At 38.6% G+C, this 16029-nt stretch overlaps 1 protein-coding gene across 1 annotated transcript in view; it reads right to left on the bottom strand.

The window, feature by feature from the left end:
• FAM83B (family with sequence similarity 83 member B) overlaps nucleotides 1-5160 on the bottom strand; it is a 39199-nt gene extending 34039 nt beyond the window's left edge. Inside the window, exon 1 of the mRNA XM_081314335.1 lies at nucleotides 4134-5160. Within this exon, the coding sequence (XP_081170461.1) occupies nucleotides 4134-4577 (444 nt within the window). The 5' untranslated portion in view covers nucleotides 4578-5160. The remainder of the gene's footprint in view (nucleotides 1-4133) is intronic.
• Between the last annotated feature and the right edge of the window lie 10869 nt (nucleotides 5161-16029).

The raw sequence follows: 16029 nt of genomic DNA, 5'->3' as shown, positions 1-16029 counted from the left end.
GAGCCGCGGCCACACAGGGTATTCCTGTGTATTCAGGCTTGCAAAATGGCGGATCGAGCCTCTGCTGGCGGCAGAGGCTTGCAGAACGGCGGATCGGCTTATACTCGAGTCAATAACTTTTTCCAGTTTTGGGGGGTGAAATTGGGGGTCTCGGCTTATACTCGAGTCGGCTTATACTCAAGTATATACGGTAGTCCTTTCCCACCACCAATAAACCTTTTCTTGCTATTCTATTATCATTATCATACTTCAATTAGGATAAAAACAAATGACAGTCCCTGTATTTTTAATCCATCCACGGGAAGTCACAGTATGTTCAATTGAGGGCTAAATCAGTCTACAGGCCATTTGACTTTAGTTCTGAAATTTCAAGCCATTATGTACTGCACTATTGGTTACAAAAATTGCTATGGATAATCAAATATGTACCAAGCCACCTGTTGAGGATAAAGCTGTTCTAAATGTAATGGTTTTGGGGAATATTTTTAACATGCTATGCCATTCTTGTTCATAATAATTTATTTTTATTACATTCAACTTTGTAAAAACAAATTACCACTTATGCCAACAAAAATTCTCTTTACTCCTCTATTGTATCCCTAAACCTAAAACTAATTCAGAAGGATCTGCAACTTTCCAAAACAAATTTCATGGCAGGCTAGAAGGAAAAGAGAACTTTTTATCATTGACAATTATGCTTTTTATCAGGAAGCATTACTGGACAAAACTCCACTTGTGTAATCTTTTTGAATATATTGTTCTTGTTTTATGTCAAATATCTTCCACATATTTTAGAATCAGTATGTCAATACTGTCATAGCAACAGATGGCATACAAATAGTGTAATGTTTTCAAATTCTCCTTAAATGTATTTTCAACACAACTAACAAATGGAATACATATCTCCTAAAATTCAGATTTCTACTATGTCCTTCATTACAAATAATAACCCTACCCTATGAGGAAGTTTTAAATGTTTTAAATAAAATAAGTAATGTACATATGCAGTGTTAACTTTATAAATGTTAATTATAAATGTCAGACAATTATTAAGTCGTCTACATTCTGGAAAAAAGTGAGAATGAAGAATGTAGAATAATTATTGAACAAGATTAACAATTGTACGGCATTGTCCTAATTCTATCAACTTTGTTACACCAATGAAATTTCACTCATTTATAAACTCTCTGACAATAAAAGATCTGAAAAAGCACAGATTTTATTTATACAGAATTCACTAACTTGGAACTCCAAAGAGCTGTAAATCTGAATATATGATAATTGGTTGGGTTTTGTAAATATCACACTCACACAAATGTCTGAAAGCTGATCAATACTTTTTCAAATTACCGGTAGCTCAATTTACAAATTGATCTACGATAATGCCATATCAAGTTATTTCTACCACTCTGTGTTGTAATGTTTGGAATACACTGAGCAAGCTTTTGAACAATTATTAAAAATAATTGCACTGATGCAACTGTTCTTTTAAATTATATGGCACTAAATAATATTAATGATTTAATTACGAGTTCCATGTGAGAACAAAAGTGCTCATAAAGTTCCATTTATTTTCCATGAAAAATCTATGTATCATATGCAAATAAATCCCTGTAAATTCAGTTTCCTTCATTGAAACAAATGGAGATATTTTGGCAAGTAACTTAAAGTAAATACATATGTATAAAACAATATAGAAGAAAGGCATGTACCCCAAGTTCTAAAATATTACATGTGGGGCAAATGGGGGAAGCAACAGTTGTGGCTTAAACCTGGCTTACCTAAGGAAACTGAATCACTTCAAAGATATAACATAATTTTATTGGGCATACAAACAATACAGTGTACACTGGACACCCAGCAATGTAGTGGCAACTTGTTGGCAGCCCTGAGCAAAGCAGAATCATTTTTACATGCCCTTGGTCTACTACACTGCAAATGCAAGACCAAAAAATGGTAGCAACATCTGATTTACAACATGCTGTTGGAATGCTTTGATAAACTTATCTGGGTGACCTTCTTGTTATTTATCCCTTCCTACTAGGTCAACATGTCAATTATATTGTCTCCGAAATAGTCAAGAGAATATAAACAATTTATTTATTATGTCTTAAGTTTAAAACGTCTGTTGTCAAACTCTAGCTATTTCTCCATACTGTGGACTTTATCTACAGGTGAAACTCGAAAAATTAGAATATCGTGCAAAAGTTCATTTATTTCAGTAATGCAACTTAAAAGGGGAAACTAATATATGAGATAGACTCAAGCAAGATAGTTCAAGCCGTGATTTGTCATAATTGTGATGATTATGGCGTACAGCTCATGAAAACCCCAAATCCACAATCTCAGAAAATTAGAATATTGTGAAAAGGTGCAATATTCCAGGCTCAAAGTGTCCCACTCTAATCAGCTAATTAAGCCATAACACCTGCAAAGGGTTCCTGAGCCTTTAAATGGTCTCTCAGTCTGGTTCAGTAGGAATCACAATCATGGGGAAGACTGCTGACCTGACAGTTGTGCAGAAAACCATCACTGACACCCTCCATAAGGAGGGAAAGCCTCAAAAGGTAATTGCAAAAGAAGTTGGATGTTCCCAAAGTGCTGTATCAAAGCACATTAATAGAAAGTTATGTGGAAGGCAAAAGTGTGGAAGAAAAAGGTGCACAAGCAGCAGGGATGACCGCAGTCTGGAGACGATTGTCAGGAAAAGGCCATTCAAAAGTGTTGGGGACTTTCACAAGGAGTGGACTGAGGCTGGAGTCAGTGCATCAAGAGCCACCACACACAGACGGATCCTGGACATGGGTTTCAAATGTTGTATTCCTCTTGTCAAGCCGCTCCTGAACAACAAACAACGTCAGAAGCATCTTACCTGGGCTAAAGAAAAACAGACCTGGTCTGTTGCTCAGTGGTCCAAAGTTCTCTTTTCTGATGAGAGCAACTTTTGCATCCCATTTGGAAACCAAGGACCCAGAGTCTGGAGGAAGAATGGAGAGGCACACACTGCAAGATGCTTGAAGTCCAGTGTGAAGTTTCCACAGTCTGTGTTGATTTGGGGAGCCATGTCATCTGCTGGTGTTGGTCCACTGTGCTTCATTAACTCCAGGGTCAACGCAGCCGTCTACCAGGAGATTTTGGAGCACTTCATGCTTCCTTCCGCAGAGGAGCTTTATGGCGATGCTGACTTCATTTTCCAGCAGGACTTGGCACCTGCCCACACTGCCAAAAGCACCAAAACCTGGTTCAATGACCGTGGGATTACTGTGTTTGATTGGCCAGCAAACACGCCTGACCTGAACCTCATGGGGCATTGCCAAGAGAAAGATGAGACATGAGACCGAACAATGCAGAAGAGCTGAAGGCCGCTATTGAAGCATCCTGGTCTTCCATAACACCTCAGCAGTGCCACAGGCTGATAGCTTCCATGCCACGCCGCATTGAGGCAGTAATTGCTGCAAAAGGGGCCCAAACCAAGTACTGAGTACATATGCATGCTTATACTTTTCAGAGCTCCGATATTGTTCTATGTACAGTCCTTGTTTTATTGATTGCATGTAATATTCTAATTTTCTGAGATTGTGGATTTGGGGTTTTCATGAGCTGTACGCCATAATCATCCCAATTATGACAAATCACAGCTTGAACTATCTTGCTTTGCATGTAATGAGTCTATCTCATATATTAGTTTCCCCTTTTAAGTTGCATTACTGAAATCAATGAACTTTTGCACGATATTCTAATTTTTCGAGTTTCACCCGTAGTTTATATCAATAGCTATAATTAGCCAGGCAATGAAACAAAGGTTAGATCTTTCTCCCTTATGTCAACCACATTCCCATTTCTACAGTTACTTTTAAAAAAAGAAAATGTGGGTTTGACTCAGAATATTTTTTCTTTCTTTCTATTTTTCCAGCTACTTCTTTAACTTTACCTTTCCAAAGATTCTCAGAATTTTGGAGACATTTGTAAGTTGCTTGAAAGAATATGAGGCAACTGAGTAGACAAAAAAAAAATCATTTTTAATTTTGATAAACTTTGGTTGAATAATAGATACTGATTTGAATCAAAATCAAAGTCATATACTCATGATCAATATATATTTTATTTTTTAATAGAAAGAGGAAATAATTTACCTTTCTTGCTTCTTTGATCATCTTTCTAATAGTTTCTTTTATTGTAAAGGGTTGCATTCGTGGTGGGTGGAAAAGCAGCTCAATATTTGTACCACCAGAAATTCCAGGCATTACATAAGGCCAGCCCAAGTCAAGATTAGGTGCTTCCACATCTGATTCCATAGGCCAGTATGTTCCTGAGGAAGAGGCATCATCTACACTGTTGTCAATAGCGTAAACTGTGTTTGGGGGGATTTTCTGAACAGTGTTTAATATATAATTAATCTCATTTTCTGCCAGGAACTCAGAACATCTTTCCTTAGCAAGAAATTCTTGGTAAGCCTCTGAACCACTTTCAATTAACACATCAATGGCAAGTCTGTAACATTCCTTGTAGTGTGGCTCAAGGTAGTTGTCGGATCGGCATTCATCATGTAAAGATGACAGCAAAGATGAGGTTTCCATTTTCAGAGTTATTTTGGATCAAAGACTTCTTAAATCTCCATCCATACACTATGGAATATACCTAAAAGAAAAAGAGGAATTCAGAACAGTTAAAATTTGTGTAAGCAAATGCAAAGCAAGTTCAATATGATTCAAATTAGAATGTATATTTCATGTGGGTTGGGATTTATCACTATTTTTAACAAATAAGAAGGTATTTTATTAAGCATATTTTAAAGTGATCAGAAATTAAATTAGCTTTAGAAACACTAATGCAGACAAAATGTTTTCAGTACAATGACCAATCATATATTATGCAACAGCCTATTTGCATTTCTCAATATTTTTTAACATATGCATTTGGTACAGTAAACTCAGCAAACTAAATATCTATTTTTTTATTTTTTTATATATTTCCTTTATTATTCTTGTAAATAACTCAGGGCAGCAAATACCTAATACACCTACATGCTTTAATCACTAGACCAAACTGGTTTTCATGCCAGACAAAGTATATAATCTCTCAAAGTATACAATCTCTCAGAAATCTTATGTATTTATTTCTAGCCATCCAGTCCAAGTGGCTCTCACCCTAGGTACCAGTCTCTTAGATTAGGTTGGAGGAGCAGAAAGTCTAGCAATGGCTAAAAAAGCAGGTGTCAACTCTTTGAGATAGACTAGACAAGCACAATTCATGAGTACTATCACTAATAGGTTTTTAGTAACAGAATTTTGCAAGCTTGAAAGCATTTATCTCCTCACTTACTTATACTTTTCAGAAAACTACGGAGGGTCCCTCTGATGTTCCCTACGCCCTCGTTCCTTCTGTGGGCTGAGATATCTTTTGCATGTCTAGGCTGCAGCTTTTCCTCTTGTCTCCCAAGGTCATTCTCATATCTCAATACAGCAGGTTTCCAAATTTATAAGCCATAAAAAGATTTGTTTAGCTTTGACCAAGCACCTAATAATTTATATTAAATGAACTATGGCTTACCTAAATATATAGACCCAAACAATTGTTGTTTAACAAATAATAATTAGACTAGCCAGTAGTAGCAGCACTGTTATTAGATGCAGATGAGCACTGAGTCAGATCAACTTTAAATAATGATGCAGACTCAATGATTACCAAACAATCTACACTAAATACTTCTGAGTAACCTTAAGTTATGTCTTCCATTTCAAAAACAGACCTACATGTTGGTAGAGCTTAATTGATTGGTCATTAATAGAACAGAAAAATCTCAAGCTCTCTGTTTTAGATAGCCCATTTGTTTCAGTGACACAATCCAAAGTCAAATCCTTTTTTAAAAGGGATCGTTACTGACGTTCAGACAATTTTGAAGAATCTGACATATTCTGAGAATTTACTTTTCCTAATAAAGGTATTGTATCATGAGCCTGGTGGGCTGTTCTTGTTTATAGAATCACATTTCTAAATACATGAATTGCCAGTTATAAATGTTATCTGATGTCTGGGACTGCAGCAGTGCTTTAACACTGCCAAAAATCCTGTGAATATGAAAGAATGTGTCTGTATCATAAAGACAGTCAGTTTGAGCTTGACTCTTGGTGATTGTGTCCTGAGAAGTGGTCTGGGCCTGTCTTCTTCAAGAATGCTTTTTCAACTTCATAGCCTAATAGTCCTGAAGTGTTTTGTGGTTCCCTCACACAAGTATTAGGCAGGCCTGCTTTGGCTTAGCTTCCAAACCCATCTTGGAATTTCTATGTGGTTCCCTCATCCAAGTGTCAAACAAGCCTGATCTGGCTTAGCTTCCAAGTCCAGACAGGTTCTGCTAGGTGTTGTAACTGGTTGCAAAAGTTTAACTGAGTAGCTTCTTTACATTACATCTATTGAAATGTAGATGTGAAATTCAACCTATGCCTTTCCCTCTTCAAACTCTTTTCTTTCTCAAATCTTTTATATGGAAATATTATAAATATTATATCAGTATGTTCAAACCTGAACCCTCCAATGTCTTTGGACCTCAACTCACAGATCCCAAATTCCTTAGCTAGCATGCTCTTCATATTGTAGTCCCAAACTGGGAGAAAACTGGGCTTTAAAAAGGCATGCAACTTATCTCCAGTATACAGAATCTGAGTGCTCATTTTATTAGCTGATTTAATCCATTTTCTGCTTGCATACCCCATCAACCTAAATCACTTCCATGACCAATTAAAAGACCAACCCTTAGGAATTACTCTTCTCCCTCACATTGGAAGAGACATTAAATCAGTAAGCTGTTAATAGGTTTAGACCCTTGAAAGCAACACCCCTTTAAAATCTACAGGTTTATTTTTAATCAAAATTTGTTCATTATGAAAGAGTCCTATGACTGAAAAACAGTGTTGCCATTAAAATCACCCTAAAACTATTTAGTCAAAGAATAAGTAACCTCACCAGGTATTTCAAATTTCAACTGGCCTCAGCCCAATCAGTTCATCCAAAAGCAAGGCATTATGGCAATATTTGACAAGACATCTGGATGGTGCTAGATCAGGGGTGTCAAACTCAATTTCATTGAGGGACGCATCAGCATTGCGGTTGCCCTCAGGGGGCCGGGTGGGTATGGCCTGGGTGGGCGTGGCCTACTGGGTGGCCGTGGCCAGAGTGCATATGTCCTACTGGGCGGGTGTGGCCAGCTCTACAGGGTTCGCATCAACGGTGCCTATGGGGGCCTGGGCAGGAGTGGGACAGATCTGAGGGTCTCTGGCAGAAGGAGGGTCTCTGGGCCAGGGCCAAGGCAGTGGGGGCCGTTCCCTCACTGTTTCCAGGATGGCTTTGCGGGCCACATGAAACCACTTCGTGGGCCGGATCCAGCCCCCGGGCCTTGTGTTTGACATGTCTGTGTTAGATCAAGGAAGAGATAGTAATAAATATGGAGCTTCTGCATGCACAAGCTGGTTTGCTGGGTATTGGAAACTGCTTTCACTATATGTTTCCATGTAGCAAAATAATCTATGTGCAGTTTCCAAAAGACAGCGCTTTATTGAACTGAAATTTAAAACAGATTTATCAAACACAGTTGTCTATTTGCAGACCTAAATTTTATTATAGTAACTTCACTAACTTTGAATTTGAATTCCATAAATGATGGAATGTTCTATTTATCCTAGTCAAAACCAACAGCAGCATGACAAGTATATACTGTTGTATCTCTACAACTGAAAGCAATACCTGTCATCCTGTTATTTCAAAATAGCACAAAATATTATAAAATGGAGACAAGTGAACATTTGATAGCTTTGATAAACTATATTCCCAGTAAGTAAAGTCAAGAAATAAAAAAAAATCTTATTAAATGTGTGTAAATAGTTACTGACAGAGCTGCATATATATCTTTTAACAGATTCTCCAAAATTTAAATGTTGAATGATAAAGTATTAAAGGTATACAAGTAAAAACATGAATTAACAGATTTCAGATAGTTCGTGTTAAATCTTTTAATTCATGTTTTTACTTGTATACAATGAACAGTTCTTACCCCTTGTCCCTCAGTTTATACATTCTAACTGTTTCCACGTTACTGATATTGTTATTTTATATTATTGTAATGTGGTGGTGGGGAAATTGTGCTACAGGGCAGGCAAGAGAAGGCATTTCTCTAAGGAACCATTACATGACACAACTTTAATGAGGAGACTCCCCTCACCACATGCAACTTTGTGGGATGAGCAATGCTAACCAGAGAGAGGCAGTCCAATAAACAACCTATCTCTATGTCTTGTAGGGCTTTGTAGGTGATAACCAACACTGTGAATTGTACCCAGAAGCCAATACAGCTCAGAGAGTAGTGGTATTATATAGATTATGAAAATGCCCCCATTACTACCTGCACCAATGCATTTAAACCAACTGCTACATCCTGGTTTGAAACCTGGGGTCCTGATTTCCTGCAAAGCTCTTTAAAGCTGCAACCAATTTTCTTCTCAATAATTTTCCCTTAAAAAGGAAGGTTAGAGAGTAGAGGGACATTGTCCCATTGCACTGTATTCAGCAATGACCTCTTAAAGAGGTTGAACCAATTGTTTCTTACATACTAGTACTATATGCCTTCTTTCATAAGCGGCATTAGAGGTTTGAACAATAAAATTGGCTTTAACTGATTTTCTTTAATTCTTGATTACCTTCTTTTATACAGTATGTTGAATGAAAATTTTTCTCATTCCATAACAGAATTCTCCTTTTCAAGGAATATTATCTTGATGTAATTATTTGTATAAATATTAGAAAACTTTAATATTTAATTATCATTTATTAAAACAATAAAAATTGTATTAACTTAAGGTTGGTAAAAGAGAACACTAAGGGGAAAAGAGGAAATCAAGTAGTTATCATGTGGATTATAGAGTTTAGAATTTAATTGTTACTGAATGTTTTTAAATGTAAACCCAGACAATGCACTGTCTACCAAATATTAAGGTGATTATGTTGAAAAATTAATAAAACATACTTAAAAAAAGAATTGTCCTTTTCAAAAATCCTCAAAAGTTTAATTTCAAGTAAACTATGAATAGTTTGATAAATTGGTTACAAATCAGTCGGTATTCGATTCTTAAATTAGGCTTTCAAATCAGGACTTCAAAATCAAGATGTCAGCAATTATATATGGAAAACCTTAATACTTTACCACTTATCCAAGGTTTATCCATATTTTTGCAGTCAACATCTACTACCCTTAACTTAAAACCTCATTTTTTAGCAAATATAATTTTGATTTCTTTAACAATCTTGTTTTAGCACACCCATATTTAATATACTTTAAAATTAAGTTATTTCAAAGTATAAAACCTGATCAAGGCAATGAGTTTAAAATCTGTTCTCCTATTGTCCTCCTACAAATCCTAAAATTATTCACTTTTCAGCTAACCATGGGTTCTTGTGTCTGTCAAGCTAGAAGATATGATTTACTGTTATGTGTAGATCCAAATTAAATTAATTTCAAATGATATGATAGCCAACAGGAATACTGAAATATCAATTAACACAGTATAGATAGTCCTCGACTTATGACAATTGAACAATTGTCCAGGAGAATGCTACAATGGTAATAAGTGTGAAAAACAGTCATAAGTCACTTTTTTCAGTGCCGTTGTAACTCCAGTCACAAAATGAACTCTTGTAATTCAAAGACTACATGTACTCACCTAGACAGTGATACTAAATTTAACTATTGCAAAAAGTGGCAGAAGAAAACATTACCCCCCAAAGGGGAGATAGGTAGCTCATTAGGTGGAAGCAGCAAGGGGAACAGAAATGTTTGCTTTCTATAGGTGCTAGAATTATTTCAAATATTTATAACTTTTCTTCAGTTAAAAAAAGGCTTACTGAAAGTCCGTGGATTTATTGTCTGCTTGGCGCCAATTCTACTTACTGGGTAGACCCTAACTGCCTTCTTATCTACTGAACAAACAACACTGAGCTACAGTTGCAAGAAAAAGTATGTGAACCCTTTGGGATTACGTGGAGTTTTGCATGAATTGGCCATAAAATGCGCTCTAAATGTCATGTAAGTCACAACAATAGAAAAACACAGTCTGCTTAAAATAATACTACACAAACATTAGCTGTTGTCATTTTTTAATTGAACATAAGATGGAAACAAACAGTGCAGTACATTCTGGTCCTGGAGGCTCAACATTTTTTGTTGGAAACTGCTGGAAAGGCCTGTTTCTGGCAAAAGAAGTTGTAAATTGCATATGCAGAATACTGCAAATGGCTGTAGAAATGCGATGATACAACCACAGGGGTGTGTGTACTGCCATCAGAACTCTGGAACCAGGTCATAAGTACCTTTCAGGGGTGTCTATTATAACTTCGAACAGTCGCTAAGCAACTGGTCCTTTAGCAACTGGTCCTTAAGCAAGGACTATCTGTTTGCATACATGGGTAAGTGGTAGATTTGGTAAGAGATTCCAATGAATCTCAACAAGGGCTTTCAAAATTTCCTTCAACCTTAATTCATATATAGAAAAGTTACTTACTTGAAGATAATCTGTAAATGCAACTCCATCTCTTAATCTGGCTCTCGTATTATGATTTTAAAATTTTCTGCTTATCATTCAAATATTATTACAAGTGAATAAACTGAAATTGAATTTTAAAAAGTATGTGATAGTGCACATCACATTGCTTTAATGTAACAATAGTTTGGAGTGTAGTTTTTGTGAATTACTTGAAAAGAAAAACTCTATATTTTTATATCTCAGAATATCAGCATATTAGTGTAACATGTTGCATGTTGGGCTCTCCATGAAGATCACTGAAGGTTCCAGCTGCTAACAAATCCAGTCAAGGGTTGTTTTTTTCTCATACAACACTAAGGCACTGTATAAGTTAGTTTAGTTTAGCCTCAATTTTGAACCAACCTATTCTGCCTTAACATAGGGCAGACATGTCAAACACAAGGCCCGGGGGCCAGATCCGGCCAGCGAAGTGGTTTCATGTGGCCCACGAAGCCATCCTGGAAACAGTGAGGGAACGGCCCCCACTGCCTTGGCCCTGGCCCAGAGACCCTCCTCCTGCCAGAGACCCTCAGATCTGTCCCACTCCTGCCCAGGCCCCCATAGGCACCCTAAATGCGAACGATGTAGAGCTGGCCATGCCCACCCTGTAGGCCATACGCACGTTAGCCATGCCCACCCAGCAGGCCACGCTCACCCAGGCCACACCCACCCGGCCCCCTGAGGGCAACCGCAATGCTGATGCGGCCCTCAATGAAATTTGAGTTTGACACCCCTGACATAGGGTAATCAAGCTACTATGGCTTGTTAAATTAAGTGTTTTTAAAATAACCTATTTTAGAATTTATGTGTGAAGTCAGCAATAATATTTATCAACGATAAAATCACTAATTTACAGTAAGAAATACTATAATTCCTCATAACTTTATATATATTTATATAGCACTATATAAATACTATATAAAATCACTTGATAGTGAGATGTGCAGCATACAAATTTAATAAATAATAAAATGCACAAAATATTTGGCTTGGTCTACAAACAACGGTTGCTGGACAGGATGGTTTAAAATTGATCTCAAAGCTTCTGAGACGAAATCTGTAAGACTACATTGTAAATGACCAAAACTTGGCAAGTGAAAAAAGATTTGTAACGTAATTACAAAAATGTACACTAGGGAATAAAATAAATGCAGCTAAACCTGAACAATAAAATAATCCATATCTTTCACATTACCTAAACTGAACTTTGTTAGAATAATGGCTAATTAAAAAGTTTATATCCCACCTGTGACAAAAACTTTTTTTTGGCAGTTTTAGGCAATTTATAATACAATTTCTCATGCTTTACAATGAACGGTTCTTTACATTGAACCGTTACCTATATTTCAATCATTGTTTGTGGATGACATGTTTTAAATGAATGCAAATATTAAGCAGTCTGTTGAAACACTTGTGTTCCACAGAAAACCCTTTCCCTTTCATGATTCATTACAATTAAAGATTTGTTCTATAAAGATCTACTGTGTATGGCTTTGGCTGGTGATTACTGTATCTTGCTTTGCAATGTGCATTAATCCCGTCATTTATTTTCATCACCCCACACTTCATGAATAGATTATTCAATTAATGGGTATGAAGCTGGGAGTTTGACAAAACAGTTCCACATACACACAAATGCATATAGCTATACAGGCCCTTGTATCCATTACATTAAATAGTTACAACAGAAATAAAGAAAAATTCTCTATTTTTTCATAATTTTAGCTATGGAATACAAATGCATTAATCTTTTGCTAAGGTGTACTTTATCTTTTGATATTTTTCCAATGAACCCCAAGAAAAGCATTGCTTTCAATAAAACATATTAAAATTTCTATCTCAAACTTTTGTTAAAATAAGCAAATTGTAAACAGCCTGAATTATTATTATTAATTATTATTATTATTATTATTATTATTATTATTATTATTATTATTATTATTATTATTATTATTATTATTATTATTATTATTATTATTAATTTTATTTGTATACCGCCCTTCTCCCGAAGGACTCGGGGCGGTGAACAGGGCAAACATATAAAAGTACAAAAATACAAAAATTAAGAATTAAACGAGATGCCCAAGCTACAACAATAGGTTAAATACATTTAAAACAACAATAAAATCCAAACCCATCCCCTATCAGGCCAGGCCGGCTTGTTCGAACAAATAAGTCCTCAGATCGCGTCGGAAGGAGCGAAGGTCGGGTGCCATCTGGAGCTCAACCGGCAACCGATTCCATAAATCTGGGGCACCCACAGAGAAGGACCTCCCCCGGGGGGCCACCAGACGACATTCTCTGACCGGTGGCACCCTGAGGAGGCCCTCTATGTGGGAACGCACAGGGCGGAGGGAAGTTGACGCCGGCAGCAGGTGATCCCTAAGGTACTCAGGACCCATGCCATGTAGGGCCTTGAACACCATTACCAGAACCTTGAATCTCACCCGGAAGACAACTGGGAGCCAATGCAGCTCACGGAGCAGAGGTGTAACATGGGAATATCGGGAAACTCCCAACACAACTCTCACGGCTGCATTCTGTACCAGTTTGAGCCTCCGAGTGGTCCTCAAGGGCAGCCCCATGTACAGAGCGTTGCAGTAGTCTAAACGAGAGGTCACGAGCGCATGAGTGACCGTATGCAGGGCATCCCGGTCTAGATAGGGCCGCAACTAGCACACCAGGCGAACCTGGGCGAAGCCCCCCCTAGTCACAGTTATTATGTGGTCTTCCAAAGAAAGCTGTGAATCTAGGAGGACTCCCAAGTTGCGAGCCCTATCTACGGGGGGTAATAGCTCACCCCCAATAGAAAGAAATGGAATATTCTGAATATCCCGAGATGCCGGTACGCACAGCCACTCAGTCTTGTCGGGGTTGAGTCGAAGCCTGTTCCTCCCCATCCAGACCCAAACCGCTTCCAGGCAACGGGACATCACGTCGAGGGCATCACTGGGGTGGTTTGGGGTCGAAATAAAAAGCTGGGTATCATCAGCATACTGATGATACCCAGCTCCAAAACCACAAATGATCTCACCCAGCGGTTTCATGTAGATGTTGAACAGGAGAGGCGAGAGGACCAATTCCTGAGGAACTCCACAAGCGAGAGGCCTCAAGGTCAACCTCTGCCCCCCTGCCAACACCGACTGCGAACGTTCCAGGAGATAGGAGAACCACTGAAAAACTGTGCCTCCCACTCCCAATCCCGAGACGCCGCAGCAGGATACCATGGTCGATGGTATCGAAAGCCGCTGAGAGGTCTAATAGGACTAGGACAGAGGAATATCCCCTGTATTATTATTACTTGGCTCCAAGAGAGGATATTTGAGATACAGTAAAAAGTTCTTGCCAAGTTTCCTCATTAGTATACAATATTCTAAACTGTGAAGGCCTCAATGGAGTACAGGAGTGTCAAACATGGGCCAGAGGCATCATCGGGAAGCCACGCTCACCCCATTGCCAGCAATGGTGAAAAAGCTCCGATACGCTGCGTGACGTCACGTGACGTTGCAAGTTTGACATGTCTGGACTAAGACGTCTTTTTTTTTATCCTGAGTTTTCTTCCCTAAGTAGTAAATATGCTGCTTGAGAGAAAAAAGTACATTGATCCGTTTATTTCTTTCATAATCTTTAAGGAATGTTTTAGCTTCTCATAGTATAAATATCTAGGTTATATCATTTAAAGATATATAAATAAAACAGCTACAAAAGATACAAGAATAAAATGGAGCAATTTCTAGAAGTGTTAATTCAAGGTGGCCAAAATGTAGAAAACAGAGAAAATGTAATTATCATCTTGTACAAGCCCAACTTGTCAGGGTTCTATACTCACCACCAGAACTCATCAACTTAACTAACTTGCAATCTTTCCTAGCACACCCAAAAAGTAAAATAATGTTGATCATAAATTGAAATACCTCATCTTATCTTGAAATGATTTTAAAATCATGGTTTTAAATGACAAGTACTTTGGAAATAGTGCTGCACTGGGAGTATATTCAATGCTTAGATTTCTATTCCATTTAATATTCACGTTTTAACTTTAATGTCTGGGGTTTTAATGTTTAAATCCTGTAATCGTTTTATTCTATTATTTATGATACTGCAAGCCACCCAGAGTTGCTTGATAGAGATGGGTGAGATCCTTTCATACATTAAAGCTCAGTGGCAGATGCATGACTCAAACCTTACTGTGCTCCTATCACGTGATGAGTCTAATTTTGAAAGCAAAAAGGAAGCCTGGTTGAAAAGCGCTATAGTACCGTCTTATTTAGGTATCTCCCTTATCTTTGAATTTTCCTTAGTCAGACTTGGATTGGGGGAGGGGGGAAGAGGAGAGAATCCTAGTGGGGTAAAAGAGCCGCAAGGAGAGAAAAGGAGCTTTTAAAACCCTCCCTTCCCAATATGAAATTGGAAGCAAAACCAACTGCTGTCTTTAGAAGGTAAATAAACCTGTACAGAATTTCAACCCCCATGACGGCCTTCGTTCCTTCAAATTTCACCTTCGCATTCGAAACACAGCCAGTTATTCTCGTTTTTTTTTTAAAAAAAAACACACAACACAATTCAAATATCACAAAGCGGTCCGAAAAATCTCCTCAGGAAAAGTAACAGAAGTTTGTGGAAACGACTATCCTCATAGCTTTTATCTGTTTGTTTTTTTCCCCCTCAAACCGTCCGTGGGAGGCGAAGAAAGAGATGGCCAGATTCTGCCTAAAGGTAATACTCGCGGTTGCCTTCGCTGAGGGAACCTTCCAGTCACACAGAAGTTTTGGCCGGTTTATTTGGCCTCTTAAGGGCTCCCGCCTCGCCTTTTCTTTCTTTCTTTCCTTTCGTTTACCTACCGGTAATTCGAACCTGCGGAACCATTTCCCCTCCCCCCCTCGCCTAATTTGCCACATTGTGAGGCGACTTTGAAGGATACCGTCTCTCGCGTTTCCCGCCGGCAAAGCTCCCCCTCACAGGACAGCCTCAAATAACCTCAAATATGATCCATTCTTTGCCTCTTCTTCATTCCAAACTAAGACAGCCCACCCCCTTTATTCCCACACCTTTCTCCTTTTTTAACCCCAAACTTCAGCTACACGCATTCTTTCCCCCCCCCCGACCCCCCAGCCCTGGCTTGGCAACCCAAGCCCGGCAATCGGAGTCGTCCACCTTTCCGCCCTTAGAAGAGAGGGAGAGAGGGAGGGAGGGCGGCGGCAGAAGCCTCTCCCCCCCAGCCCTTCTCCGCGACGCAGAGCTTTAGAAACGCAGCCACCCACAATAACAACATCACAGCAGGGTGTCGCCTGGGGCTCGCGCAAAGCGGGAATTTCCTTCGGCCGGCCGGCCGGTCTGCCTGCCGAAAGCCTCCCCCAGCGCCCCCACCCCCCAAACCGCCCCGAAGTGCGAGGGAAAGCCGACGGGACGCACCGCATCTCCCCACCCCCACTTACTCAACGCGAGGATCCCCCGAGCTCTTCCC

This window comes from Vipera berus (genome assembly GCF_964194415.1).
Source record: "Vipera berus genome assembly, chromosome: 1".
In the NCBI taxonomy this organism is placed as follows: domain Eukaryota; kingdom Metazoa; phylum Chordata; class Lepidosauria; order Squamata; family Viperidae; genus Vipera; species Vipera berus.
Note: the sequence above shows the minus strand (reverse complement) of the source record. Positions and strands in the feature narration are given on the sequence as shown.